General features: G+C 51.3%; 1 protein-coding gene across 1 annotated transcript; it reads right to left on the bottom strand.

Annotated features, from left to right (window-relative positions):
- Slc2a1 (solute carrier family 2 member 1) lies at positions 1-27,834 on the bottom strand. The gene is made up of 10 exons (XM_052177182.1): positions 27,603-27,834; positions 16,886-16,981; positions 4,989-5,149; positions 4,617-4,857; positions 4,010-4,172; positions 3,730-3,917; positions 3,347-3,451; positions 2,858-2,959; positions 1,395-1,598; positions 1-1,078 (listed from the first exon to the last, which is right to left on the bottom strand). Exons 1-10 carry the CDS (start codon positions 27,618-27,620, stop codon positions 878-880), a joined length of 1,479 nt encoding a protein of 492 aa, XP_052033142.1. The 5' UTR covers positions 27,621-27,834; the 3' UTR covers positions 1-877.

The raw sequence follows: 27,834 nt of genomic DNA, 5'->3' as shown, positions 1-27,834 counted from the left end.
TTTCTAAAAACCAGCCATTTATATCTGCTTAGGTAAAGTTACAGGAGTTTGTTGTTGTATTTACAAGTGGGTTTGTCCAGATATACTATAACTTAGTGTCTGTATTTAATATTGACAACCAAAAAATATATAAATATCTTCCATCTATACACAGCAGGGCAGGAGTGTCCGTGTCTTCAGCAGTGAGTTCTCAGCCTCCGAGGTCCTTCTCATGGTGTTTGTCTGGCCCTCAGTGCACAGGAGCCTGGAACCTGGCAGACCAGCCTGGCCCTTCCCGCTTCTCCCTGCACTCTAGTGCTTCCAACTGGTCTCAGACAAGGAAAGATTAACTGAGTGGTTGGGTAGGAAGAGACAGGAATGGGCGAATCCTAAAATGGAGCCTGGACCCCTATGGTGAGATCCAGGCCTGCAGAAATGGGTGGCATCTACCGCCTCCTGCGGTACAGCCTCCTAGCTCAGAGTTCAGTATTAGTGTGTCCTTGGTCATAGGTCCAGCCCTACAGATTAGCTTGGCAAAGAAGGCATGTGTCTGGACAGGACGTGGTCCCCACCCTCAGGCACTGGGCCATTCAAGGTGAAGACTACAGTGTGGAGATAGGAGAGTGGCTGATAAAAAAAAAATAACAAAATCAGTAATAAAAAAATTATAAAACCTGCTGCTTATCCGAATAGATGTGAGCAGCAGTCTTGCTTTCATTAAAAATTCTGGAGCCATCAAGGTCCTGAATATTCTTCTGGACTTCATTGCTGGCTGAAGAAAGGTGCCCAGGCCCGGCTTGCCTGAGATCTGTCAGTTAGGAAGAGGTCTCATCTAGCTGCCAGTGCTCCAGAGAGATCCTTGGGGCTGCTGGGAGCAGGCCGGGCTGGGTGGGGCTCCTCACACTTGGGAGTCAGCCCCCAGAGGGTGGAAGAGCTCCTCAGGTGTCTTGTCGCTTTGGCTGGCACCCCCCTGCCGGAAGCCGGAAGCGATCTCATCGAAGGTCCGGCCTTTGGTCTCAGGAACTTTGAAGTAGGTGAAGATGAAGAAGAGCACCAGCAGCACCGTGAAGATGATGAAGACATAGGGGCCACAGAGTTGCTGGAAAACAGACACAGGTCAACCCTCCATCCTGGCTAAAAGGACTCTACCTCTGAACCTTTAATCTGAAGAAGGGATTTGCTACCAGCCACCCAGAGGTGCTATACAAACTGAGAGGCTATGTACACCTGTTCTGTGACAGGCTCCAGAAATGGCATGAGAACCAGGGAGAGAGAGCCTGGACTGGGCAGCGATTTGCCGGGTGAGCTGGGCTTCTGAACTGGTTGGTCACATGACTCTTGGGCCAGCACATTACATAGCATGATGGTTCTCTACATGTAGTTGAGCAATGGAGGACAGACAATGCGGTTCTTACCTCCACATACTGGAAGCACATGCCCACAATGAAGTTTGAGGTCCAGTTGGAGAAGCCAGCCACAGCAATAGCAGCAGGTCGGGGCCCCTGGCTGAACAGCTCAGCCACAATGAACCACGGAATAGGACCAGGGCCTACTTCAAAGAAGGCCACAAAGCCAAAGATGGCCACGATGCTCAGATAGGACATCCAAGGCAGCTGTTCCTGTTGAGGGATAGGGTGAGAGGTTAGGTGGGCTATGACAGCTTCTCAGGAGGAAGAGAAGCTGTAGGAGTCTCCAAACTGGGCTGAGGGAGGCCTGGGGTCCCCTGGATGTGCTGTGCAATGCAATGTGATGGTCTGAAGGTGAATGACCCCCCATGGGCTCATGGTCGAATGTTTGGGAAGGATAGAGGGTGTGGCCTTGATGGAGGTATGTCATTCTCAGCCCCAGCATCACTCCTGCCTACCCACTGCCATGCTCGCCAAGGTTACGGCTGTGGACTCAGAAACCATGCGTCCCCAAGTAAAATGCTTTCTTTTATAAACTGCCTTGGTCATGGTGTCTCATTACAGCAATTAAAAACAACAGACACACCCAGGTGCCCTATGCAGGGTCTGTCTCAGGAGGATCTAGTCTATGCTATCCTCTAATGTTCCTGGACTCCACGGTGCTTGTCCTTGCTTGGGTTGGACTCGGGAGAGGGATGTGTGTGTGTGTGTGTGTGTGTGTGTGTGTGTGTGTGTGTGTGTGCGCACATCATAGTCATTAGTGATAGGCTGGGGACAGCTGACCTAAGGTCAATTCTTAGTGTCATTCCTTATCCAACATGGGATAGTTTGAGTAAAATGTGAAATGCAAAATGCTTCAAAATCTGAAGCTTTTTGAGCTGGTCACATGATTCCAGAAGGGACAATTTTACCTGACCATGTTTGATGTCAGTCAAAATATAGACATGATAAAAATACCATTTAAATTTGCCACCAGCCTATGTGTGGAAGGCATCTATGGAACACATGAGTTCTACTTTTAGACTTGAGTCCTCTCTGAAAGTAACTCATGAATATGCACTATTCACAAATCTGGTTGAGCACTTCGAGGAGCCTAAGCTGTAAGAACTACATCACAGCCCCTGGTCTGGAGGATGGAGACGGGTGTGTGTGCCTCTGTGGCATCAAGGGGACCAGCATGCAGCAGAGGGTTGCTCTGGAGATGAATCGAGTCTATATAGGTAACGGCTCTGCAAGCTCAGCTTTAGGCGAGGCTAAAGCTTCCACATGGAGATGAGAGCTTGGTCTGCACGTGCAGGAAATCCCCAGACAGGGAAGAGAAAGGGCAAGATGAGAGACAACGGAGAAGCTGCAGGGCAAAGGCACACCGACATGGGGCAACCTAGGCTGGGGTCAGCACGGGCATTTGGGGATCTAAATCCAGATCCCCACTGGGCCTCGGGCTGGGCCTCCAGGGCACACTACTCACTTACCAGCAGGGCCAGGGCGATGGTCATGAGTACAGCACAGCCCGCCATGCCAGCCAGGCCAATGAGGTGCAGGGTCCGCCGTCCAGCTCGCTCTACGACGAACAGCTGTGGTAAAGGGGAAAGACATGGTCTCTCTGCCCAGAGGCTCACCTCAATAGCTAAATACAAGGAAATACATACACTAGTGGGGGCAACACCCTTCCCCACTAGGCTGAAGCATGGGGGCCTTGTAAGAACTGAGGGAAGGAAGATGCCTTCTGAGCCCAGCAGTATCAAGGTGGAAGGTACTGGAGACCGGAGAGCTGATGCACGCTGGCTGTGACCTGGGACAGCACTTGCCTTCTCCCCTCCCTGGGCGCCTGTGTCAGCTCAACAGAGCAGTGACCCTCACAGGTTTACCGACATTAGGTCTGGCTCCCACACCAGGCTGCCATTCTATCCTCACGCCCTGAACTGAGAGGACCCTGGCTGCTGACCAAAAGCAAGACTCACCGACACCACAGTGAAGGCCGTGTTGACGATGCCCGAGCCGATGGTGGCATACACAGGCTGCTGCACACCTGCCTTCTCGAAGATGCTCGTTGAGTAGTAGAACACCTGCCAGGAAGGGAGACTGTTCGAAGACCCTCCGTGCTTATGCCTTCCCCTTCCTCGGTACCAGTTACTAGTGAGTGTGGGACCCAAGGTGAACAAGTGTGTTTGTGTGGTGGGGTGGACACTCCCCAGGCCGGTGGATACTGCTGCGGGTTTTGGCCCCACAGGTCCACTGCTCTGTGTACCCATGAACAGAACTTATTCTTTTCCTCAGGACTCATGGTACACACTTGAGCCTGGACTTGGCTGGGGCCACAGGAAGGGGTAGGTGGGGTACTCACAGCATTGATGCCCGACAGCTGCTGGGACAGCTGCAGCACCACAGCGATGAGGATGGGCTGGCGGTAGGCGGCTGAGCGGAACAGCTCCAAGATAGTGACCTTCTTCTCCCGCATCATCTGCCGGCCCTCTTCTTTCATCTCCTGCAGATCTCGGGTCACGTCGGCCGTCCCTCGGAGCTTCTTCAGCACTGGTGGGACCAGAGGGAAGGTGGGATGGCTCAGAGTGGGGGAAAGGCCTGAGTTCAGGGGGGCAGGGAGGAGGGCACGGCCCAGCTCGTACCACTCTTGGCCCGGTTCTCCTCGTTACGATTGATAAGCAGGAAGCGGGGGCTCTCGGGGCAGAAGGGCAGCAGGATACACTGTAGCAGGGCTGGGATGAAGATGACGCTGAGCAGCAGAGGCCACAAGTCTGCATTGCCCATGATGGAGTCTAAGCCGAACACCTGGACAAAGAAACCAGGGCCATGAGTGCCCTGCCCTGGCCCGACTGCAGTTCCCATCCAGCACCAAGCGGGCCTCCTGCCCACCGCTATAACCCTATTCCCTCATCTGTAAAACCAGCTCAAACTCAAAGGACAAGGGGCAGAGCCACATATAAATGTGTCCAGCACAGCATGTGGATTGCTACTCGGCTACAGGATTAAAGGATGGAGGAGCCTCTCGGAGGAGTGCTGTACTCATGAAGGCTTGTAGGCCTGAAAGCCCAAGTGAAGGTCAAGCACTCTTGCTGTAGGCCGTGGGTCCTGCGTGCTCTGGCATCTGCCTACTGTGAGGCTGCAGTAGGCAGGCTGGGGAGAAAAGCTCTGCTCGCTCTGCGTGACTGTGACCTGAGGGCCAGACCTGTGGGCAGAGGCGGTGCTGGGCAGGGAGACCCAGAATTGGCTTACCTGGGCAATAAGGATGCCGACGACGATGCCCAGCTGGTGCAGTGTGCCCAGGGCCCCACGAAGAGCTGTAGGTGACACCTCTCCCACATACATGGGCACAAAGCCAGTGGTCAGGCCACAGTACACGCCAATGATGAAGCGGCCCAGGATCAGCATCTCAAAGGACTTGCCGAGTTTGGAGAAGCCCATAAGCACGGCAGACACGAAGGCCAACAGGTTCATCATCAGCATGGAGTTCCGCCTGAGGGGGTCACAGGTCAGCCAGCTCCCAGAGCCCCGTACTCCCCAGGGACGAGGTCATAGTCAGGGATGTTTCTGTCACCCAACTTCCCCCAGAACTCCCCGGGCAGGGCTGGAGCCTTTCTTGCTTACCTCCCAAAGCGATTAACAAAGAGACCTACAGAGAAGGAACCAATCATGCCCCCGACAGAGAAGATGGCCACAGAGAGAGACCAAAGCGTGGTGAGGGTGGTGGATGGGATGGGTTCTCCATAGCGGTGGTTCCACGTTTGATTGTAGAACTCCTCAATTACCTGCAGGGAGAAGAGCCTGGGTAGGTGGCTACTGTCTCACCGTAGGTGCCAGGGCTTGGCTCTGCTGCAAACTCAGTGTTCTCCAGCCAGCTCCCCCTTTGCTTTATATAGTTTCTCTGGGTGAAAAGAGGACTGGGCTCTCTCGCTCTCCTACAGGTTCAAGACTCTGGGGATGATGGCCAAGGATGACAGAGCCGGTTTGGGCACAGAGAAGGAAGGTACAGGGAAAAATGCTTCTGCCCAATTGCCCCCTTTCAGATGGCTCCCAGCATGCTCCAGGCCACAGTTGCAGGCCTGGGCCCTATCCCACCCCCTGCTGGAGAGGAAGTGCAGCTGGACAGACAGGTTCTGCCATTCTGACAGCCTGTGGGAAGGACGCACTCACTGACTCTGCATTCTGAGCCTGCAGGACTGAAGGACACGCTCTGAGGCACACTGTCACTCCTGTCTCCCCGGCCCGCTCCCCTGTGGCTGGCTGGAAATGCCACCTGAAGGAACCACCGCCTCTTTCCTTTCTAGGTGCTCAGCTGGGATGTTCAGGGAAAGGCCCTAGGCAAGGAAGTGGTTCCAGGAACTGGAGAATCTGTCCTGGCATGGGCCTGCTCACTACCCTGCCCCCACACCAGAGGGCCTCACCTTGTGCCAAGGATACAGCCATGGGCAGGTGGCACTAGTTCTGACACCTCACCACACTGTCAGGCAACACTGACAACACCCAGTGCCACAGGCCTAGCCAGACCCACCCAGCACACATGTAGCCACGGACAGGCCCAAGTACACACAGGGAAACAACTTTCTAGGTCCACACCCTGTCATGACACAGCATAGCTTTTATTTCACTTCACTTTTTTCTTTCTTTGAAACAGGGTTCCAGGAGCTCATAGCAACCCTCCTGCCTCAGCCTCCTGAATGTTATGATCATAAATGTGAGCGACTGTGCCTGGAGTATATTGTACTCACAAGGCTCTGGGTTTTGGCCAGCCTTAACCGGTCCTCTATCCTTATCAGCCGCAGCTCTTACACAATTTCCACCCTAACACAAGCCATTCCGTCAAAACAGCACATGGTCTCTTCTCAGCCACTCAGTATCCAGTCCTGACTCTAAACCCTGAAGTAGGGCAGGAAGTAGGGCAGAAAGGCAGGGCAGAAAGGCAAGGCAGGCGGCACCTGCCAGGTGGAAGTGTGTGGGAGTGGGGCTGCCCTTGCCTCTCATCTTTACCCCTGCTTGGTCACCATGTTTGTGTGTCAAGGCCAGAGACAGACAGAGCCAGGTTCAGGGTTAGAACAGACTGATTGGGAGAAGGTGGCTTAAGCACCTGCTGCACACAGACTAAGCACCTGCTGTACACAGACTAAGCACCTGCTGTACACAGACTAAGCACCTGCTGTATACAGACTAAGCACCTGCTGTACACAGACAAAGCACCTGCTGTATACAGACTAAGCACCTGCTGTACATAGGGAAGCCAGGCAGTGCAGGGGTCAGGAGCTAGTTCTGAATGGAAACACAATCGAGTTCTCATCCCAGGCTACTCCTTTGCTCCCAGCTGACTGCCCACGTCACCGTGAGCAGCTGTGAGCTCCAACCGCTTCTTGTCTAACGCCAACTTCAGTGTCGTGAGTGTTGTGGTCATGCCCACTCTGAGAAGTGTAGTATTAGGTGATTCCACTTACAAACATCAGAGTACATTTGGAATAAAACTAAATGGTGTGGGTCATCAGGGCTCTTGCTGCAGTTAAGGGATGGCAAACATGAGACATGCCAGGGTGCTTCCATGTAACCCAGAGGATGTTTTGGGGCAGGCTGTTCTAGTATGTAGAAGGAGCTCACTGTGAAATTATGATAAAAATATACCCACTAAACTAATAATGGCTACGTCTATTACCATTTTATAATTATCAAAAAGTTTATTCTGAATTATGTGTATATCTGTATGTGGGTATGTACACGTGTGTGCAGGTGCTCATGTGGGCCAGAAGGGGGCATCAGATGCCCCAGGGCTGGAGGTGTGAGAAGCTGGCAGCCACCTGGTATGGGTACTAGGAACTAAACCTAGATTCTCTGCAAGAGCAATCGTGCTCTGCACCACTGAGCCATCTCTCCAGCCCCTATTGTCATCACCATACATGGAATTGTTATTTGAACATGACTATGTGTGCTAAACATGTTGTTTCTGTTGTAGTGAACACTAAACTTGGGGTCCTGGGTACACTAGGCAAGGGCTCTAGTGCTTGCCTGTTTAGCCCTGTGCTCATCTTTCATGCCTGGCAGCATGGTGTGCACATTTACAGACCTATGAGTAACGCTGTTATGCCAGTGTTGCTAGATCACAGGGCTATTTTCTACATGGCTTTGTTTTGTGGTGCCTGGGATAAACTCAGGGCCTTGCACATGCTGGTCTTCTGCGCTACCACTGAGCTACTTTCCAGCTGCTATGGTATTACAGGATGGTCATTCTGCACATGCCAATCTACCACTGAAAAGTCTTTATGTGGCACACGACTGCTTCCTTTACAATGCTAGAAGAAATTGAGGAAAGTAAAATATTTAGGGTACCTACCACATGGTACTGGACCCAGTTCATTGAAAACCATTGTCAAAGTCTGACTACACTCTCTTGACATAATTTAACCCATTAACCCAGCCTCTGCTCCAACGGCCATCTTCCAGTTTACCTCCCTTCCTGCTGTCACTCCTGCCTCTGAGATCCAGCCCAGAGATTTCTGAACTCCCAGGAGTTTGTCCTCCCTGAGGTCAGGGGCCAGAGCCAGTGGTAGGGGTACCTTGAATCAACAGAGGGTCTTAGGCTCTCTTCTTAGAAAACTTTGGTCCTACAGGGGTCAGAGATGGGGCCAAGTCCAACAAACACAACAAAGTGCTTGTGTTCAAAGGATACACACCCCAGAGAGCTGCTGGAATGGCAAAGCCCCGTTTATCAGGCTCTGCAGAGGACAGGCTGTTCTGAATAAGGAGCCACATAGATAATCAGCGCCTCTCCAGGGCCCACAGCTGGGAACCGCGGCTCTTTCCCTTTGGTTGTGCAGGTGACCAAATAGACCCACAGGCAGGACTGACGAGGAATGGGGGCCTTGGAGGCAAAACACTCATATACATAAACATTTTTTTGAGATAGGGTCTATTTTAGCACTGGCTGTACTGAAATTGTCTATGTAGACACCAGGCTGTCCTTGAACTCGGAGATCTGCTTGCCCCTGACTCCCAAGTACTTGAGACTACAAGTGTACACCACCACAACTGATTAAAAATACTTTTTTGAAGCCAGCTAATGCAGCTTATTTGAACTGTGTGCAAACGGTGGGTTTGTGCAGAGAGTAAGTCAGTTAAGACTTAAGTTGCCTACATGAACTAAGGACAGCACTCAGGCCTTTAGCTTTCTTCACAGTGCAGGGACAGAAGCAGCTAGGTGACAAGGTGCTCCCAAGCTCTCCCATATCCAGGGACGTAGTACCTGGGTGTCAACAGTGACCCAAAGCTCACCGTCTCCCAGCTCCCCTGTGCTGCTGAGCCCTCTGCCGAGCATGAAGGCTCACGGGCAGCCAGCCTCCTAGCCTGGAACAGCAGCCTCACGCTCAGGGACAGCAGAAGCTGAGCAGTGGGCTTCATATCAGAACCAGGAATATTGTCTGAGAAGATGTGACTGGCTTTCCAGTCCTGCTGCTTTGGGAGACTCCTTTTGTAAGGTCCACATGAGGCTTCCCACTGACACTGGGTCAGGAAGACAGAGCAGCCCCAGAGAATCCTAAGAATTTTCTAAGGGGAAAAAAAAAGTTCTAGGGTCACCTGTTCCATCCAGCTACTGCCCTCAGCATCCATCTGGGAGACAGTATCCTGCAGGAACTGAGTGCCTGCTGACCACTCCCCTCACAGGATCCCATGAAGCAGCCTTATGCTTGGGGTGAGGAGTGGTAGCTCCCTGTCCTGGAGGCTCCTACTCCTTGTGCCAGTCACAAGCCCAAGTGTTATCCCTGATGCTGCCACTGTGCCCACCCACCCCAGGCATCCCAGGTCTGCTGAATGTGCCTTCCCGCCAGTCTTCTGTGCCGTGCGGCATTCGCCCTGGGTCCATCCTGTGCTGTGTTCTGTTGCAGTCTTTCAGCCCCAGAGTGATGCCTTTACAAGGGTCGTGAACTAGCAGTCTTCCCCTCCTCCTTGTTGGGGACATCTGAAACAGCTGATCTAGAGCAGTAACAGGCAGCAGTTTGGGTTCAACAGGCCTCCGTGGAAGGCCGGGAGCCTCGCGTGGCTCTTCACTTGCTTTTTATAGAATCTTTTAAAAATGTAAAACCACAGGCTGGAGAGTTGGCTCAGCACGTACGTCTCTTGCAGAGGGCCCAGGTTCTGTTCCCAGCATCCAATGGCAGCTCACAACCTCTGCAATACCAATTCTAGGGATCTGAGGCTCTTTGAGCCTCTACGAGCACACGGTACAGACATGTGTGCAGGGTAAACACCCTCCAAACACGAAGTAAAAAACTGTGAAACATTTCTTCATGGGTTCATGCTGATGAGATAGGGGAGGATCTAATCAGCTGGAAGATCTGGAGCTGGCCTGTCACGAGGGCTGGCATCTTAAGAGATGCTCCTTGTTAGTGCAGGGTTACTCAGGCTTCCTAGACTACACTCATGGGAAGTGCATTGGCTCTGTGCAGCTGAGGTCCCTGGGCTGGGACAGTTTGCAAGAAAAAAAAGCTATTCCTCGCCACCTGCTCCCCTAGAGTCAGGGGTGGGACCGTCACATGCCCAAGAGCTTCTTGGAAATCCGAAGGCCACACTCCACCAGGCCCAGAGGACTGTGTGTGGACGCCTGCTCTCTACAGAGGAAGTACTCACTTCCTCTCTGTGGTGGCAGGGTGGTGGTGTCTGTAAAGGGACGTGAGGTAGAACACGTAGCCTGCTCATAGAATAAGTTGTTATTGATGTCACTTTTGCTCCCCAAGAGAGAAGCCACCTTTTGGAGAGAATCGAGATGGGGGCTAATGTGCAACTCAACTGTAGAGTGCTCACTTAGCACACCAGGACCTAAGGTTCAAGTCTCAGACCAGCCAAAACAACCAAAATCAAAATCAAAATCAAAATAAAAAAAAACCTAACACCTAAACTAGAGGATTCTGAGACAGGGTTCCCAGATTACACTGAAGGGACATAGGGACTATATGGGGGTAAGAGAACCCCGAGGGAACTGGGGGTTTGACTCAGAAACCCTAATGGTTCTGTGGCTCCCAAGAGCAGAAGCCCTGGGCTCCTAAGTTTTTTGATAATAAGAGGCTCCCCATCTCAGGAGCTGTGGGAAGGAGCTTTCAAAATGGCCCAGAGCTGTGAGAGGGAACATTTATCTGAAGGCTGAGTCTGAAGCCACATAGAGCCTGACACTTGCTTTACTTTCAACCCTTTCAAAATGTGAAAGGCTTACAGGCCATATCGGGTGCTGGCTAGCTTGGCCACCCTGCTGACCTGACCTAGGATTCAAGACTGCTGTAGAGCCGTGCTTGGCAACCTCTGGCTCCTCCGTACCCAATCCTTGGGTATTCTACCTCCAGGTCTGAATCTTCTCTCCCATCCCAGCAACGATACCCTCAGCTCTTGCCCCATGTTCTGTGGGGATATGGCCCTTCTTACAGGCCCACCACTTTGCCCCTCCCTTACACGGAGGAAAGGGTCATCAAAACTGTCCAGCGATTAGCGATTTCTCAGCCTGATCTTGACTCATAATCCCAGCTTCTCATCTTTCCCAGACTGCTAGCCCCTGAACCTCTCTTCCCCTCAGCTCAGCCCAGAGCTCAGATGTCTCTATAACAATGCAACATACCCGAGGGTCAGGTGTGAACCAAGGGCCAGATGTTGCAGGTGGGGCTGGACACAGTCCCACCCACAGCATCCCCAGAGATCCCCTCTGAATCCTGGAAGGAAGAGGCTCAGGTTAAAGCTGAAAGCAGCATCAGACAATGAAGGATGCTTCAGAGGATCTAGAGGTATTCCTCCTCACCAAGGACAGGCCCCTCTGCCCTGACTAGCGATCCCTTCCCTGTTCTACAGCCTGGAGGAGCCTCTCACACAGATACAGTGAGAGCCTCTCCTCACTGTGGCAGCCCAGCAGCCGGGGCCACCTCAGCCCTCAGGATGAAGAGTTTCTTCAGCAGCACTCTGACTCACATCCTCTGGGCAGACAGTGACACCCACATTTCAGACTGCTCTTTCCTTCTATTTGATCACCTTTCAGGGAATGCAGTTCCCCCTGGGAAGTCCCTCTGGCCAGCAACCCTCTTCCATCAAAGTTTGTCTACAATGCCTGCTGTCACGCTGGCTGCTGGCATCCTACTGAATACAGGACAGCCCATCACAATAAACACCAAAGGGCTGTCCAGTGCAAAGTACCCATGGTGCTAAGGTTGAAAAACATCGTTAGGGCCAACTGCCACCTCTGCCCTCCTGGGCCTGTCCATGTTTCTATCTCAGTCTTCGAACAGAAAGATCAGACTTCAACAGGGTCTGATTTGAGTGTCACTGCTGTTGGGTGCAGGGACAAGGGGGGCTTGCAATGATGGGCTGTGACGTGGTGTGGGATTGTGTAACTTGTGTGGGAAGTTCTTGAGATTTATCTGTACATGACTGGACTTGACTCAGCTCTGAGCTCAAAGCATAGTGGGCCACCAGCGTGACAAGTGTGAGCAAGGATCCAGGGGCAGAGACAGGGAGGGGGAGGGGAGAGGGAGGGGGAGGGAGGGAAAGGAGGAAGGAGAGGGAGGGGGAGAGGGAGAGGAAGAGGGAGGGGGAGGGGAGGGGAAGGAGAAAGACTATTCACCTCCATTGCTCAGTGCCTGTCTCCCAGAGGCTGAGCACAGAGCATAGACCAGAAGCAGACTCCCTGGATTTAAACTCCAGCTCTGCTCTGTGCTGTGTGTCCTTGGTGTAGTTTCTTCACATCTCTGTGCTTGTTTCTTATAAAATGGAGGTTATGAGGCCTACTTAGCGATGTTATTATGAGAATAACTGAATGACCACCTTTAAGGCACTTAGAATTCTCAACAAGATAAGAAGAAAGCTGTAAGGGTTTGTGGTGGTGGGCGGCACTAAGGCTGCTGGTATCCCCAGAGAGATAAGAGGCTGGTCTTAAGCTTAGAGGCAGCTCAGCTCCAGAGGTGCTGGGCTGGGGATGGGAAGCAGGTCCAACTGAGGTCATTTCTGTCACTGGCCAAGCCAGGTCACTTAGGGCAAGGCCTTACTTCCTCTGCAGCCCAGGATCCTCCCTTGTCAAACAAGAAGGGCTGAGCTAACATCAGGCTCCTCCCAACAGCCTCTGGGTTCCAGAGATGCCTCTTTCTCAGGGGTGCTTGGTCCTGCCCCCATCAGGTGTAGGATAGCCCAGGGTGGTGTTCGGGTGTCAGTGTGCATTTACTGCCTCCCTCTGTGGCTAGGTTCACCTTCCACCCCAACCTGGGGTACGCAGGCCCAGAGCCCACGCCCACCCCTCCCCTCCCACCCCAGCTCAGCCTCTCACTTGCCACCCAACCTTGCCCACGGAAGACAGTCTAGTCTTGTGTGCCAAGTTTACAAGGTGCAGGGAGAGGAGGTAATTTGAGGGCAGGTGCAATATAAACATTTAAGATAATATCATGATTAATTACCACTTCCGGCAGAAGCCTTTCAGGCCTGTTTTATGGCAAAGAACAAATTCCCAGTGAATGTCTGCTCACTGTGGGCAAAGGTACTTCAAGAGCTTAGCCACCCAGCCTCACTCCCTCAGAGAAGTATGCAGAACAGAATGCCCAGTGCGATGGGCAGATTCCACATCAGGAGAGCCCCGTCCACGACACTTTCCCACTTTCCCCTTCCAGCCACGAGGCTGCCAGATCCTCATGTCTGTCTGCCGCTGCCCTTTCCTAACCTCTCCCCTTTGGAAATCTTTGGGTTCGACCGGCTGGGGAACATAAATATTTGTAAGAAAATTGCATCTGTGCTCACCATGGACAGACTGTTTTGTCTTAAATCCCTAAACAATACAGCAAGTCCAGCAGCTTCCGCCAGCAGGGCTATGAGGTCTCGGATGCAGGTGATGCGGGGCATGGTGTGAGGGCTGTGCACAGGCTTGGGCAGCGCTGGTGTGGTCTTGACTGTCCAGACTTCAGTACACATGGCAGGGGGTGGGGAAAGGATCTCCATGTACTGTCCTCTAAGAGGTCTCCCCCACTATTCCCTCTTGATGGGGTGACCTTAGAAGCCTGTGTTGAGTTCACAGCCCTATCTCCTTGCTGCAGAGGGCAGGGCTCTGACAGACCGGATGCTGGGTTAAGGGCTTGTTGTTGATTGCTGGCAGAACTGGATCGCATGGCCCTTGGGCAATGGGTCCACTCTGTGCGACACTAGCTGAGCCCCATGTCCATGTCCCACCCTTGTTACTTCCATCCTCTCCTCATGATAAACAGAAAAACCCAGCCCGGCTTGTGAGAAGTGTCTGCAAAGCACAGAAACGGACCAACGAGCACCGCTGCGTTTGGCTCAGGACTGTCACTCCGTCACAGCCATTCTCAAGTCTGGCTCCTGAGAGGACCTTTGGACAGGTGTCTCTCATGATGAGAGAATGGCTGCTCTCACACACACAACTCACTGGCTCACCTGTCCTCGGACACAACGGGCAGCACTTCCGGCCACCTTCACCCCAGCTCTGGCCTCCCACTGTTTCTTACTAGCTAGGAAGCCTCCAAGACAGACAAACTCATTCCAGCTTTGCTTGCCCCTCCTTGCCCCGAGCAGTCTCCCAGGCTCCTGCCCAACAGCTGCCTCCTACGGGCTTCCTAAGCTTACCTCCTTAGCCTTTCCCTCACCTCTACTGATGTCTTACGACATGTTTCTAAAAGAAATCTGGGATAAAAACAAAAAATCCCAACACAAACAACTTTACACAAGCCATCTAGCCATTAGAATCTCCTCTCTCTTCTCTACCAAGTCTACTCTTTCTCCCTTTCCCTCTTCAACCTAATGCAAGGAGACTTCTTCACACACCACCCACCTAACTGTTCTTTGCAGCCACAAAGCCACCACTGCTATTTCCACACTAAGCAGGGTGGGGGTGACCAGACCAGTTTAGGCTGGTATCTGCTCCTTTACTGATGAGTGTGAGCCTATTACTGTGACAAGCACTGCTCTTGGTACAAGGACACAGCGGAGAGCAAGCTTGACAAAGACCCTCACCCTTCAAGATCTTCCCTCCACCTCTCGAAGTTCCCGTTCCCGGGTTCTCTATTTTATATTGGCTTTTTTGAGACAGGATCTTATGTAGACCACACTGGCCTCAGACTTGCTATGTAGCCAAGGTCCTAGAACTCCGGAGCCTCCTGCCTTCACTTCTTAAAATCCCCACTGGGATCCTAGGTGTGCACCACCATGCCCTGCACTCCCGTCTGGTTTTAGATGTCAGCTCCTCTCCAAAGGGTCCCTTCCATCTGTCACTGGGAATGTCCAAGAGCTGAGTTTTGCTCTCTCTACGTCACAGATCTTCCCCATGCCCACCTGGATAGCAGTGACCATCGTTCACTCACTCTCCAGCCTGTGTATGAGAAACCACTCAGATCCGTGAGCACCTCTGCACACCTCTAAAGGTGGTCAACAACTCAATTCCTGCCCACCTCACACCCATAAACTAATTCCTGCCACCTTGAACCTACAGACAAACCAACTCCTGCCACCTTGCACCTACTAGCTCCTCCCCTGAACCGGACATGTAAAAGCCATTTTTGAACCCTTCTCCCTCATGTCCTCACACTGAACTTTGACTAAATTACACTAATTTGCTTGTGTATGGGGGAGGGCACACGTGTATTCTGGCATGTATGTGATGATCAGAGGACAACTTGTAGGGATCTACCTGTTCTTGTCTTCTGCCATATGGGTTCTGGGAACTAAGCTCAGGTTGTCAGGCTTGGTGGCAGGCATCTTGGACTCTGACCCATCTCTCCAGCAGCCAGCATTTGTTCTTATGACTCGTCTGTGAGTGTCTGGCCCCAGCTCACACTCTCAGATCCATCTACTCCAGGTGCATTAGTATTTCTAAAGGTGCCGATCTGACCAGGTCTATCCTCCTCCACAGGCTCAGAGGTCCTCATGATACCCACCTTCCACCTACCCACCTGGCTGGGCCAGGACAAGCTGGGGGCTGGCCATGCTGTAGAGCCAAGACACTCATGCAGAACTGGAGTGGACCAGTTCTGACTTGCTGAGAGCTCTCAACTTCTCTTCTCCCCCCAGCCTGCCTACCTGACATGCTGCAATGCTCATCCTTCACAGAGGACGTGACTCTCTGCTCTCTGGACATCTTACTGCCCCCCTAGTTAAGTCATTCGCTCACTGTGACCACAGTTACGACCGTGCTTGACCCACTGCTTCTCAGCTTCGGCTACCCTCAGAATCAGTTAAGGAGCTTCCTTGGCACCCCAGGCCAGAACCTGGGTGTCCAGGGGCCCTCAGTGTGCAGTGAGCTCATCTCTCTACTTCCTCCCATCTTGTCTTACAGACTTTCCATCTGTGGATTCCCAAAAACACAAAGGACACACCGTGGTGGGAGCTGTTCTGAGCACTTAGTAAAACCAAGGTTTGGGATCTGTTCCAAGCATGGGCTCACAGTTGCCATGGTAGATCCTGGAAAAATCCCATCAGGGCTGCTGCAGCTCACCATGACTCAGCAGCCAAGCTTCCTAGGGACTTGCTCCCCTGCATCGGGCGTGGCCCCTAAAGCCAAACTCCGCCTACTTGGAAGCAGCCCAGCTCTGATTCCACAGTCTGGTGCCCCAGCTGTGCCCTGGTCCTGAGAGACACTCACACTCACTGTCTAGCCTCGTCAGCCTGGGTAGTGAGCATGGTCCTGACAGGAGGGCTGTCTACTTCCATTCCATGATCCCTGTGAAAGTGTGAATTGTCAGAGGACAAGAGAGTGTGGCTCAGGAAGGCAGCCTGAGGCTATGGAAACAAAGAGCTTGGCTGAGATGCCACCATTCACCAGTACATGACCTTGGGCCCACGGGTCATTTCCTCAGCCCGAGTCTATAAAACAGCATAAACACATGCAAAATGCCTAGTGTAAAGGAGGCGCTGCAACAATCTACAGTTCTCTTCCTAACCCGTGTTCCTCTTCTCAGAACATGTAGGTGATGGCCAGAGTCGTTTCCAGTCTAAACACCCAGAGAGAGAGAGAGAGAGAGAGAGAGAGAGAGCACGAGCGCAAGTGGGGGCAGATCTGAGATGTGCAATGGGGAGAAGGAAGCCAGGCCAAGCTCCCGCAGGGCCTCAGGGAAAGATACCATGTGTGTTTAAATTGACCTGGGACCTCCAGGGACAGGAAACCGTTTCTCTCTGGAACTGGATTATGCTGCATGTGGCTGGCATGTGAGAACATAAAGACTGCACGACAGTGGCACCGAGAAAGGCTCCTCTTCTCTGACCATCCTCCACTGCCTGCCCACTTGCCCAGCAGCAAGTACAGAGTTCTCCGGAGCCCCAAATACTATATAAATGAAATCCCACTCTACTGATCATTGTAAATGTCCATGCTGCTTGGGAAACTAGTTAAGAGGGCCTACCACAATAGCACCATTCTATGGCCCTGGGATTCTAGAATTCCAGCTGGGAGGGAAAATGGTCAGTTGATGTCAACTGATGGACACTGAGGTGGCGCCACGAGTGTGCATGGGTGATGGTATATATGGGGAGTGGCACAGCACACTTACCTTCTGGGGGGCGTTGATGACACCAGTGTTATAGCCGAACTGCAGGGATCCGAGCACTGCCCCTCCCACGGCCAACATGAGGCGTCCCGTCACCTTCTGCAGAGGAAGAAATCACAGGGTTACAGCCATGTCTGGGCCCAGAATACTACAGAGCAAAGCCAATGCTGGCAGGTTCCCATGTTCAGATATGCCTCGCCTGACTCCTGGCAACACACCTGTCCTTCTCCCAGGAAACCTGGCTACTTCCTGGCCTTGGTGCCCAAACCTGCCCAGCTGACTTCTAGACTTCTCTGAGGAGAGCAATCAGGCTTTTCTTTACGCAGTTAGAGACGCTTTGGTTTTCCAAGGTCTCAATACCCAGGTAGGAGATACATTTCAGGTGGCCACACTGTGGGAGGATGAGGAACCAACCTTTCCTCCCTCACCAGGGAGGCCAAACCGAATGAAAGAGACAGTGCAGATGGAAAAGAAAGGCTCTGGATTCAAAGCCAAGGGCAATCGTCCGAGCCTAGCCAATAGGAACTCTAGCAGGCTGGCTGGGTCTCCCCGCCCCACTGCCTCCCCACCCTCCATGTGCCTATAGGCACAATGGAAACAGACACATTGTTAAGCACTGGAGACAGGACCCTGCCCTTCTCTAGCCTTCTCACCCTTCACTGGGGAGAAGACAAAAGTTCTTGAGAGCCCAGAGCAAGAGATCCAAGTTCTAATCTACTCAGGGGTCTGCAGCAGCAGCATCAGGGTCAGAACTCAGGGGTCCTGGGGTTCCCATTCAGTGTTCCTCACGTCAATGTTCCCACCCCTACCCCTAATGCCAGCAAACCAAGAGCTTTCATTTCAGAGTGAATTGTACCAGATAACAGAAATACGATTCAAAAACTGACTAAGGGGCAAAGGGTTGAAGGCAGCAGGAAGGGATGAGGCCAGCAGGTGAAAGGGCCTGTTTACACAGAGGTGAAAGGCCAGTGAGGTGTCCACCTGAACAGACAGTTAGAGACTCTCTCCAGCTCTTCAAATGAGGAAGCCAAAGAAACGTAACTAGAGGCAGGCCCTTAACTGGCTGTGGGGAAACAGAGCTGGGACTCATGCCAAAACAAGAGAACCAGACCAGCATCTACGGATGCAGAACACCTGCACGGCTGGGCTGGGCTGGGCACGGCGGGTCCAAGAGGAAGCATGGGACCAGGAGCCCTGTGATTCTCTGGGACAGTGGCGGATAGTCTTAGCTGGGTTTCAGCCCTGTGTGAGTGTCTGGGCCTGTCTCCCCACAGTACCCAGAAGCAGTGCTGACTTCTAGATTGTTAGATAGAGCTGGGTGTAGCCCTTAAGCAGACTTGTTCCTAGGTCTTATTTTCCAGATGCCTGCAAGACAAGGACTGCCAAAACTATAGTTCTCACATGAAAGTCTGAGAAAGAGGAACCTGTCTGCTCCAGTGCACACAGCTCAGAATGTTGGGGCCTGCCTTCTAAATGGTCTGTCTGTTTCTCCTTGGCTGACCTTGCAAATTCATCCTTTAGTGAGGCTTTCCTCCAACTCCCATCCTCTATGAACTCAATCAAAAGGCATTGCCTCTCAAATCTCCTGTCTCCCAGCTCTCTGGAGAGCCTCCAGACCCAGGGTTGTGAGGTGAGTGGGCTGGGAGCACATGACAAGCTTCTGGGAGCCTTAGCCAAGCCAAGGGTATCAGGTGACCAGAGGGACTTAAGAGGCTGTGGTAAATAGCAGTGACAGGGGTCAATGGTGACAGTTGAGCCCCACCATATGCTGGGCTACCTGCTGAGTGACATGCTCAGGGTTATTCAGGTATGATACTTATGGTATGCAAATATGCATTTTTCTAGTACACATTAGAATAGAAATGAAATTAGCACATACCTACAATTTAGTGAGCTGTGGCACAGCAGTAAATGGAATATGTAAAAGATGTATATGGATGGATTGGTTTGGGACATTCTCCAAGTTACAAGGACAAGTTTAAAGCAAGCTTCATCAGTATTCATATTGAATGCCACCTTTGATATAAAAATTGGAGGGAAGAATATGAATAACCACTTAAAAGCATGTTCAAAAAGCACAAGAAAGGTTGGGTATAGTGGCCCACCTTTAGTCCCAACACTTGGGAAGCAGAGGCAAGCAGACCAGCTTGGTGTAGGTCATAACGAACACTGAGGGTCCTGGGTAGCCAGTAAGAGGCAAGACAAAAAGGAGACTTCATTTTAGATGCTTTTGTGGGTTCTTTAATTCTAACTTAATCACCCACAATGAATTTTTATAAACCAATGATTTCATATTACTTTATACAATTTAATAAAAATATAGTAAGAGAAAAATAATATAGACTTGTCAAAAATTATGCTGGTAGAATGTGAGTAGAGCTACTGCAATGGAGGGAGGGAAGTGGGGTGGGTGCTGCGACAGCACGCCCTGTTTCACATGGAGCGACTTAGGCCTGTGTCTTCCATAAGGCCCTACTCAGTTGCCAGGGACTGAGGAGGAAAATGCTGGGAAACAAAGACAAACCCCTTCTAAGGGGCTTTGCCATCAGCAGGGCAAGGTCTAACTTTACTGGAGAAGACCTGCCTACTGTCAAGGAGATGCTAGTAGTCCAGTGAGCACTGGGTGGGGAGGCAGAGCCAGTGATGGCAGCCCACAGTGTGTGGACTTCAATAGAGGTGCTTGGGGAACTATGGAAGCCGTGGAGGGATTGCCTTAAGGGGGAGGGGATCAAAACTCAACTCCCAGCAGGTGACTTTGAAATCAGCTCAAAGGACAAGAATGCAGTCTGCCAACTGGGAAAGCAGTGGCAAGACAACATTCCAGGTAGACAGAACAGTGTGTGCAGTGGTAAAAACAGGATGGCTGATAGAGCCAGGTTAAGAAATTGAGGCTCAGTACAGCTGCAGGGGGGAATGGAGCCCCTGCCCTGTGGTAGACACATGGCCGAGACCTGTCCCCTGCCCCAGCCCTCTCCCCTGCCCTGTGGCACCCCATCTACTACACTTGATCACTGCTGACTCAGACTTACGGGGAACGAGGCTTTACCTTGTTGTTAGGGTCTGAGGAGACAGCCCTACCTCTGAGGAAATAGGGACAGCTCACTGTCTGATAACATGTTCATGTCCATATAGGGTCTGGGAAATCTCAATCAACAAGTGTTTACTGAATGAGGTCAGGACAGAAAGCCACCCTCAACTGGACCACCGTTGTCCATCTGCTACCATTAGCCTGCAGTCGGAACTGAACTCCATGAACTCCATGTCAATGTGGTGATGTAGAAGGGTCACAAACCTCACTTGAGAATGAGGGTACCTTTTAGAACATCCCACGGTCTTCTGAGCCCTTCCCTTGATGTGTTCTATACAGTCTATAGCTTAATCTGCCATCAACTGGGCCCTCTGAGAATCATGCCCAGAGAGGGAAAGAGCACAAAGGCCTACCTCTCAACTTACTGCTTGGATAAAACGTGTTCCACTTACGTTTTGTCAGGACCCTAATGCTGTAACATCAGTGCTGAGAAGTGGGAATGGTTGATCCTTCTCAAGCCCTCTGTGGCATGCCCACAGGAATGCAGAAGAGCTTTGCGTCAGGTGTAAAGTTCAAATCCCTTAGGGGTACCCCAGGCTCTCAGGTCATCAAACACCTGAGCTCCGCCTTAGCATACAGGAGGGTCTTCCATGTGCCCCTCCCCCACCTCGGGAAGTAACTGGTGAAGTGTTAGTGGGGAACCTTCCTTCCCATTATCTGAGGTGATAGACAGCCCAGGCCACAGGCCAGTGTATATAGTCTTTCTCTAGTCACTATGTGCCTTTCCAGTGTGGCCTGGCCTACAGCAAGCTCTCAGTCAATATTGGCAGAGGGCAGGAGGGCACATGACACCACCACTAGGAGGCAGAGGCAGGGTATTCCTTGTGGGAAGAGAGTCCCAGCTCAGAAGTCACTCTTAGTCTGCCGCTTCCTGTAGAGTCTTCAGGTGTGCTGGAGCATTAACCACTCTGCTTTTTAGCCCCAGGAGGCAGGGAGGATGTTCAGTCCCCTTTACACATTTGTTTACTATATATTTCTTTTCTAAGAATACATTTGAATGAAGTTCTGGGTATTAAAAAAAAAAAAAAACAAAACTAAGGGTAGGACCTGAGTTTCTCTGGCTGTTTGACTCCTTCAAGCCTCCCAAGACTTCCTGGACAGTGATGGTCTAACCTGGGACCTGGAACACCAACACTGACTTTCATGTGACCTTAGGCCCCATTCCTCTTCAGTTTCCTTAAAGCCTTCCAGTGGTGTCAGACTTTGCATGACTGACTCCTGGGCACTCTGCGGTGGCCCTGGAGGAGGGCGGTGTTCATCGGTCTTTAAGGGGAGGAGGAGTGGGAACCAGGCACTTATCAGCAGCACCAGTGAGGTGCCAGGCACTCTGCCAGGGGCTGCTCACATCCTGATTTAACTCCCAGGAACCCACTCTACTCCACTCTAGAAGAGATTGCTTCTGCTTTAGAGAATGGAAGGCTCAAAGAGGGAAAGAAACCCTGGAGTTCTTGGATTTCTCTGAAGCTTCACATGGGGGTGGGGAGGTGGGTGGGGATGGGAGGGCTTCTGGTAACCACCCTCGGCCCTTCCTGGTCAGGTTCTCTCTACTTCCCGGTACTGCTTCCTGAAGGAAGCAAGCTTTCTATGTAGGTCAAACTCCACTCCAGCAGTTCTCTAAGCCTTGTCAATTCTGAGCCAGCAGCCAAAGTCTGGGGACCTTTTGGCTCTTTTTACTGGATTTTACTCTAAGCTAAGGTTGGATGTCATTCGCCCCTGGGCTAAGGGACTAGGTCCCGCCTACCAGCTAAGGATGGGCTTTACATTTCTAAGGGATAGGGTTGAGGGAGGGGGAATACATGAAAGCTATATTAAATTACAACTTCCATGACCATTAACAAAATTGTACTCATCTGAGTTTCTGTCTGTGGCTTTTGTGCTACAGTGGCTCAGCTGTAGTTGAGACAAGCTAAGACACAGATTTTGCCACGAAGCCAACAATATTTACTATCCTGCCCTTTATAGAAATTCTGTCTGCCTTTAACACAGCTCCTTGAGCTGCTGGATACAAAGTCAATGCCTAAATTGTGCCGGATTCCCAACGCCTTTCAGGTCAGTCACACGGCCCTCCTTAAGCAGCTGAAAGGGGTATTCTTCCCATGACTGGCAAACAACTACCTCCTTGGCCTGCAGGAGTGGATTTGGGGTGAATAAAGGGATCCCAAAGAAACTGACATCCCTATGGTACACTCAGAAGTATGTTGCCACCAGTTCAACAGAGACTGGGCATAGACAAATGTCACTGTCATTCTTAGCAAGTTTAAGTCCCATCTCTTCCACTTTGGTGACTTTATGAAAATCCTTTCCCTACATCTTCCGTTCTCTTTGAGGTTTTCCTAAGACACTACTGAGTGAAGATTGTGTTTGAACATGCTCCCAGAGCTACCTGAGTGAATGCGGATTTGGTTATCCCTGTCTGTGCGACTTGATATGTTGGTTGGCAGCCAGAGCAGAAATGAATATATGTAATGCACCTAGTGACGAGTAGTGTTCTCTAAAAAGGTACAGGATCAGTTTCTCAATCACAGTGAAACATGTCCGCAAGGGAATATTATGCAGCTTTTGGAAAGAATGCAAAACTTCTGTATGTGCTGGAGATAAAGCCCTGGGGTGGCTTGTTAGAAAATTAAACCGGGCTGGAGAGCTGACTCAGTGGTTAAGAGCACTGACCACTCTTCCAGAGCTCCTGAGTTCAATTCCCAGCACCCACGTGGCAACTCACAACCATCTATAAATAGGATCTAATGCCCTCTTCTGAGGTGTCTGAAGATAGCTACAATGTATTCATATAAATAAAATAAATCTTTTAAAAAAGGATAAACCAAAACAAAATATCCAGGCATAATTATATTATATTTGAAAAAGAGTTGATAAACCAAAGTCCCCTGAGTGGTCAGATGTACAGCCAGTGCCCTAACTGCACAGGACGCTCAAGTACTTACTTTGGGTTGGTGAACGGGATGGCCGGCATGGCACAGAAGTGTGAGCCATTGCACCGATATTGCACTCAGGGACACATCTGTACATACACAAAAGGGGTCTCGGGAGTAAGCACTGTGACAGTGGGAACATGACACATTTGTTCTTTTACTTCTCCTTAGTTTGCTCCATTACTTCTGTGATTTTTAAAATCCAATTTTATTTTCCATTCCCATCTGAGAATTTTACTAGATACAACCACAGGCCCTGGCAAGCCCAGCACACTGCCTTCAGAAGTGTTGGGGAGAATGGTAATTCCAGCATGGCACTCTAGATGAATGTTTAACTTAGCTGGGAGACGCGAGACACAACTCCCAGATTAACAAACAGGTCTGCTTTTACAAGTAAAAGTGTAGAGGAGTGAAAAAATGATATTATGGTAGGGTAACCTCCCAGGTCAGGTAAGCCATGTGTCCAGTTGACTGTGATAAGGTGGTGGGGGCAGGGCCAACAGGCTAGCCCACAAGATGAGGTAGTGAGAGGCAACTGCCTGTGGGCACCTGACACATTCTGCGGTGAAACAGACCAGAGATTTAACAGTCCTCACGTCTCTGCGCAAGCTTTAGTATAGAGAGTACACACGAGTGTGCGTAGTCTGGGGACAAGGTAAGAGCAGCTTCAGAGTGGCCCTTCCCTAGGCACTCCCGATTTCAAGACAGGGGACATGAGCAGTGGATTAAGCACTTTGGACAAATGTTTCAACTCATCTAGACAGTCAGCACCTTCATCATCTGGGGTCTGGCAGGGATGCTCTGCTTTTTCTGGATGTCAAAGCCTTGGGAGGAGGGAAGGCCAGCTTGGAGGCCCAGTAGCCCCTGGGGGCAGCTAATGCAAACCTCAGTGTTTCTGCATAAGCTACTGCCAGGCTTGGTGGCTGAGTGACAGAGCCTCGGGCTACACTCCACCCCTCCCTGGGAGGGAGGTAACAATTGGAGATTTGTTTTGGGCTAGGCCAGCCTGGACACAACCTCTCTCAGCCATTGAGTCCCGCCAGGAACTTTCCTGGCCTCGGCCATGCTGGGACAGTGGTTGCTAGACTGAATGGCTTTGTCACCTCTGTACCCAGCAGAGAGGTGAGGGGTGAGGGGTGAGGCTGCAGGCCCCAGGCCAATGTTGCACACTTTCCCCTTTGTTCCAGGCCTCCTAGCTCTGCCAGTGGGGGTGGGGCATGTTGGTGTTTGTACCCTTGGTGCTGGGGCATACACCCTGTGACCAGGAGACACCCAGTAAAGCTGCACTCCCTCAAGTCACAAGCTGATTAAAGGGGGATTTGGGGCTGACGCAGCCAGGGGGAAGGTAAGGTAGAACCCAAGGGTGGTGTGACACTGACAACAATCATCTTGGGGTTGGGGTTGTTTATATTGCTTATGTATCTCAGATGAGAGGAAAAGGGGGTCTCTCCACTTATGACAGCCACCACCCTGATTGAGAGCAAGAGGACACAGTCTTAACAACCACAATTACCAAAGAAAGAAACTGAAGCTCCCAGGAAATCCACTTCCCTTCACACAAGTTTCCTGAATGTCTACTTAGATCTAATTAATGCAACCCTCAGAGTCCCACTGTACCCAGAAATGGCTTGGCAGTTCTGAAGTCTGAGAACTTTTGTCCACTTGGAATGGGTGGAAGATGGTACAGAACGTGGGATAAGAGGGGGGGAGCTCTATCAACATGTCAAAATGCCTCAAATCTTGACAATCTTGTCTTAGACCTGACTGGCCTCAGTCTCCTCCTCTGTGAAAGGGACCGTGACTAGTTCATGGTCAGTTCCTTTAATAAAATGCTACCTGCAAAGGTTGGTCATGTGTTTTTTTTTGGGGGGGGGGGCGGGATTCAGCACATAAACTTGATAAAGTTATTTTCCTCTGAACTTTAAGGTCATCATGGCATGGGGTCCCATTTCTACCACAGTGCAGTTGTTAAGGCCTCACATCAACATATCAAAATGTGAGGCTCTACCACTGAGCCACACATGCCCCCCCTCCCCCAACTACCTGAGTGGTCATCAGAAAGCTGAAATAGAAGCCACATTGGCTGGCTTAGCTCTGGGTCTGGCACCCTGCCCACCTCTCAATGTTCTCTCCACACCCTAAGTAACACTCACAGTTCAGCATCCTGACCCCCCAAAGGCACATGCTGCTAGGAGGAAGACTTCAGATGAGGTTGAAGGTAACTGACGCTTATTCAGGGCCCAGCGTGTCATGGGAATTCAAGGAAACATTTGGAACATCTATAGGGATTGGCAGACACATTTTGGGTCTGTTCTCTCCAAATTCATTCTATCTATCTATCTATCTATCTATCTATCTATCTATCTACTTACTATAGTAAGACAGGGTCTTACTATGGCCATAGCTACTAGCCTGGAACTTACTATATAAACAAAGCCAGCCTCAAACTCATGAATGAGGTCTGCTGGCATGCCTGCCTTCACTTACTTACCTGTGTAGAGTGGGGAGACGCATGCTAGTGTGCACAAGGTGGTCAGAGGGCAACCTGCTGCAGCAATCAGTTCTCTCCTTCCACCTAGCATGTGAGTCCCAGGAGTGAACAAAGATCTTCATGCATGGCTGTCGAGTGCCTTTACCCATTCTCTAGGCTTTTCTGGACTAAATTCTAACCGTCTAATGATTAGGACTGCTGTCGTTCTGCAGATGAGGCAACTAAGCTAAATGAGAATTCAAAACCTCACTGAATCTTACTTATCTTCTTCTACACCTTATCCGGAAGAACCCTGTGGTTTTTAAGTATTTTTATGTTAAGTGCAGAGGCAGAGCCCTTGCTCTTAACATAAAAACCAGGGGCTTCCACCTGCCCCTCCCTGTTTTCTACCCAGTTAAGCTCATTACTACAGAGTACACCAGAGGCTTTCCAGACATTTAAACAGCTCTCCAGGACTCCGTTGTAATATACAACATGAAAGGCTGTGGCCTTGATTGGAAAATCAGCCATCTCCAAAGGGAAGAGCTTTTCCCAAAAATGTACACAAGATTAAAATGTGCCTAATCTAGATATAGTGGTACATGCCTTCAATCCCAGCATTCAGGAAGCAGGGGCTGGTGGATCTGAGTTTGAAGCCAGTCTGGTCTACAGAGCCAATCCCAGGACAGTTAGGGCTACACAGAGAAACCCTGTCTCAGAGGGGAAAATTCTATTGGTGTAAATAACAGTGCAAGTGCATGAATTCATCGATACAGATATAAACCATGGGGAAGGGGGTATTCCAAGATCTACAGATGGAGCCAGTAGAGAGAGTCTGGGAAGCTCAGCAGAGTAAGTTCATCTATCCACCTGCCTGCGGTAGCATTTACTCGCCCTGCTGCCCACAATATAAGAAACATCAGTGAAAAGAGACCAAGAAAACCGCCCAGACCTTAGAAACTGTGTGACTTTAGGAAACCTACTTCCCTTTAGTGTGTTCCTGGTAAGGAAGCACAGAACGACATGGAGAAAGTAGTTTAGCCATGAGCCAGGTGATCAATAAGTGTCGATTTTCTCCTCTCTTCTGTACTCAGAATATTCGCCTTATCCGCTCAAAAAATAAATATCCAGCCGAGTGTGGTGGTACCCGGTTTTACCTCGTTCGTGAAGCAGACGGAGGCGGACCGCTGTGAGTCTGAGGCCAGCCTGGTCTACATACGAATTCTAGGGCAGCCAGGGCTGGGGGTAGTGAGATCATGTCTCCGAAACAAAAACAAAATCCAAGGAATTTGAAAGACGGATGTTAACTTTGGTCTGGCACTACAAAGTCGGAGAGAAAAGTTCTACGCAGAGAAACTAAAGATCAGAGTTTAAGTGGCGCTGAAAGACTACGGAACCTCAATCTTTCTTTTTTTTCTTTTTACTTAGTTACATTCTATCTCTATCACCGTGGCCCTGCAGAGACTGTTGGTACGACCATCCGGAGCCAACTGGAGCTTCCTCTTCAGAGTCCCACCAAAACACCCCCACTGCTCAGTAAAGGCAGCCCGGGATTTAGCACATGTTCACGCTGTTTCTTAATTATAAACTGGTAAAGGAGGGGGACATGAAAGTGAGCATCCTTGAGCCTTCCTATATATACCTAGACGGGAACATTCAAATGTTTTTTTAAAAATTTAAAAGGGACTAGAACAAACTCTACACAAAGCAAAGGCGCGACAAGAAAGAAACAATGTCGCACACCCAGGAGGGATTCGGTAAATCGGGCCCGCACAGGGCAAGCCTGATCTCAGGTGAAGAGAAATCGTGTCCAGACAGTGGCTTGACCCGGGGAAAGGCCCCACATCCCTGGAGGACTGAGCATCATGCGGTCCTCGGAGCTCTGGCCCTCGACCCTGGCCTGGAGGAAGTGCCTTCTCCTGGCCACCCCCAAGGCCCGGGTTCCGGGCGCGGCGCGGGCTTCAGGCGGGTCCCGCCTCCTCCGCGCCTAGCCGGGGCCCGGCCGGGGGCTCGGCCCTCTTAGCCAATGGGCGCCGCGCTCCGGCCCCCTCCCCCGCGCGGGAGGAGCCGCCGAGGTCGTGCGCGACGTGCGGTGCCTGGGCCCCTGATCCGCGGCCCCCGCCCTGGCCGCGTGAAGCGCGCGGCAGCCGCGTGAGGAAGCGGGGACTCAGGCAGGCGCCCGGGCCCGCGCTCGGCAGCACATACCCGCCCGGGGCGTACATCCCGGTTACTCACCTTGCTGCTGGGCTCCATGGCCGCGCTGCGCTCGAAGCTCTAGCTGTGCCGGCTACGATACGGAGAACGGACCTGCTGTGACTATGCGTCTCCCGCCGGACCTCCACGCCCTGATGCACTTAAGACCCCGTAGCCTAAACCGACTCTCCACAAGGGATTCTTGGCCTGCTGGAGCGCCAGGAGCTGCGTTTTTATAGGACTGTCGCCATGGGCTGGGGGCGTGGCCTGAGGA

Source organism: Apodemus sylvaticus, chromosome 3 (genome assembly GCF_947179515.1).
Source record: "Apodemus sylvaticus chromosome 3, mApoSyl1.1, whole genome shotgun sequence".
NCBI classification, from domain to species: Eukaryota; Metazoa; Chordata; class Mammalia; order Rodentia; family Muridae; genus Apodemus; species Apodemus sylvaticus.
This window is presented reverse-complemented; position numbering and strand designations above follow the sequence as displayed.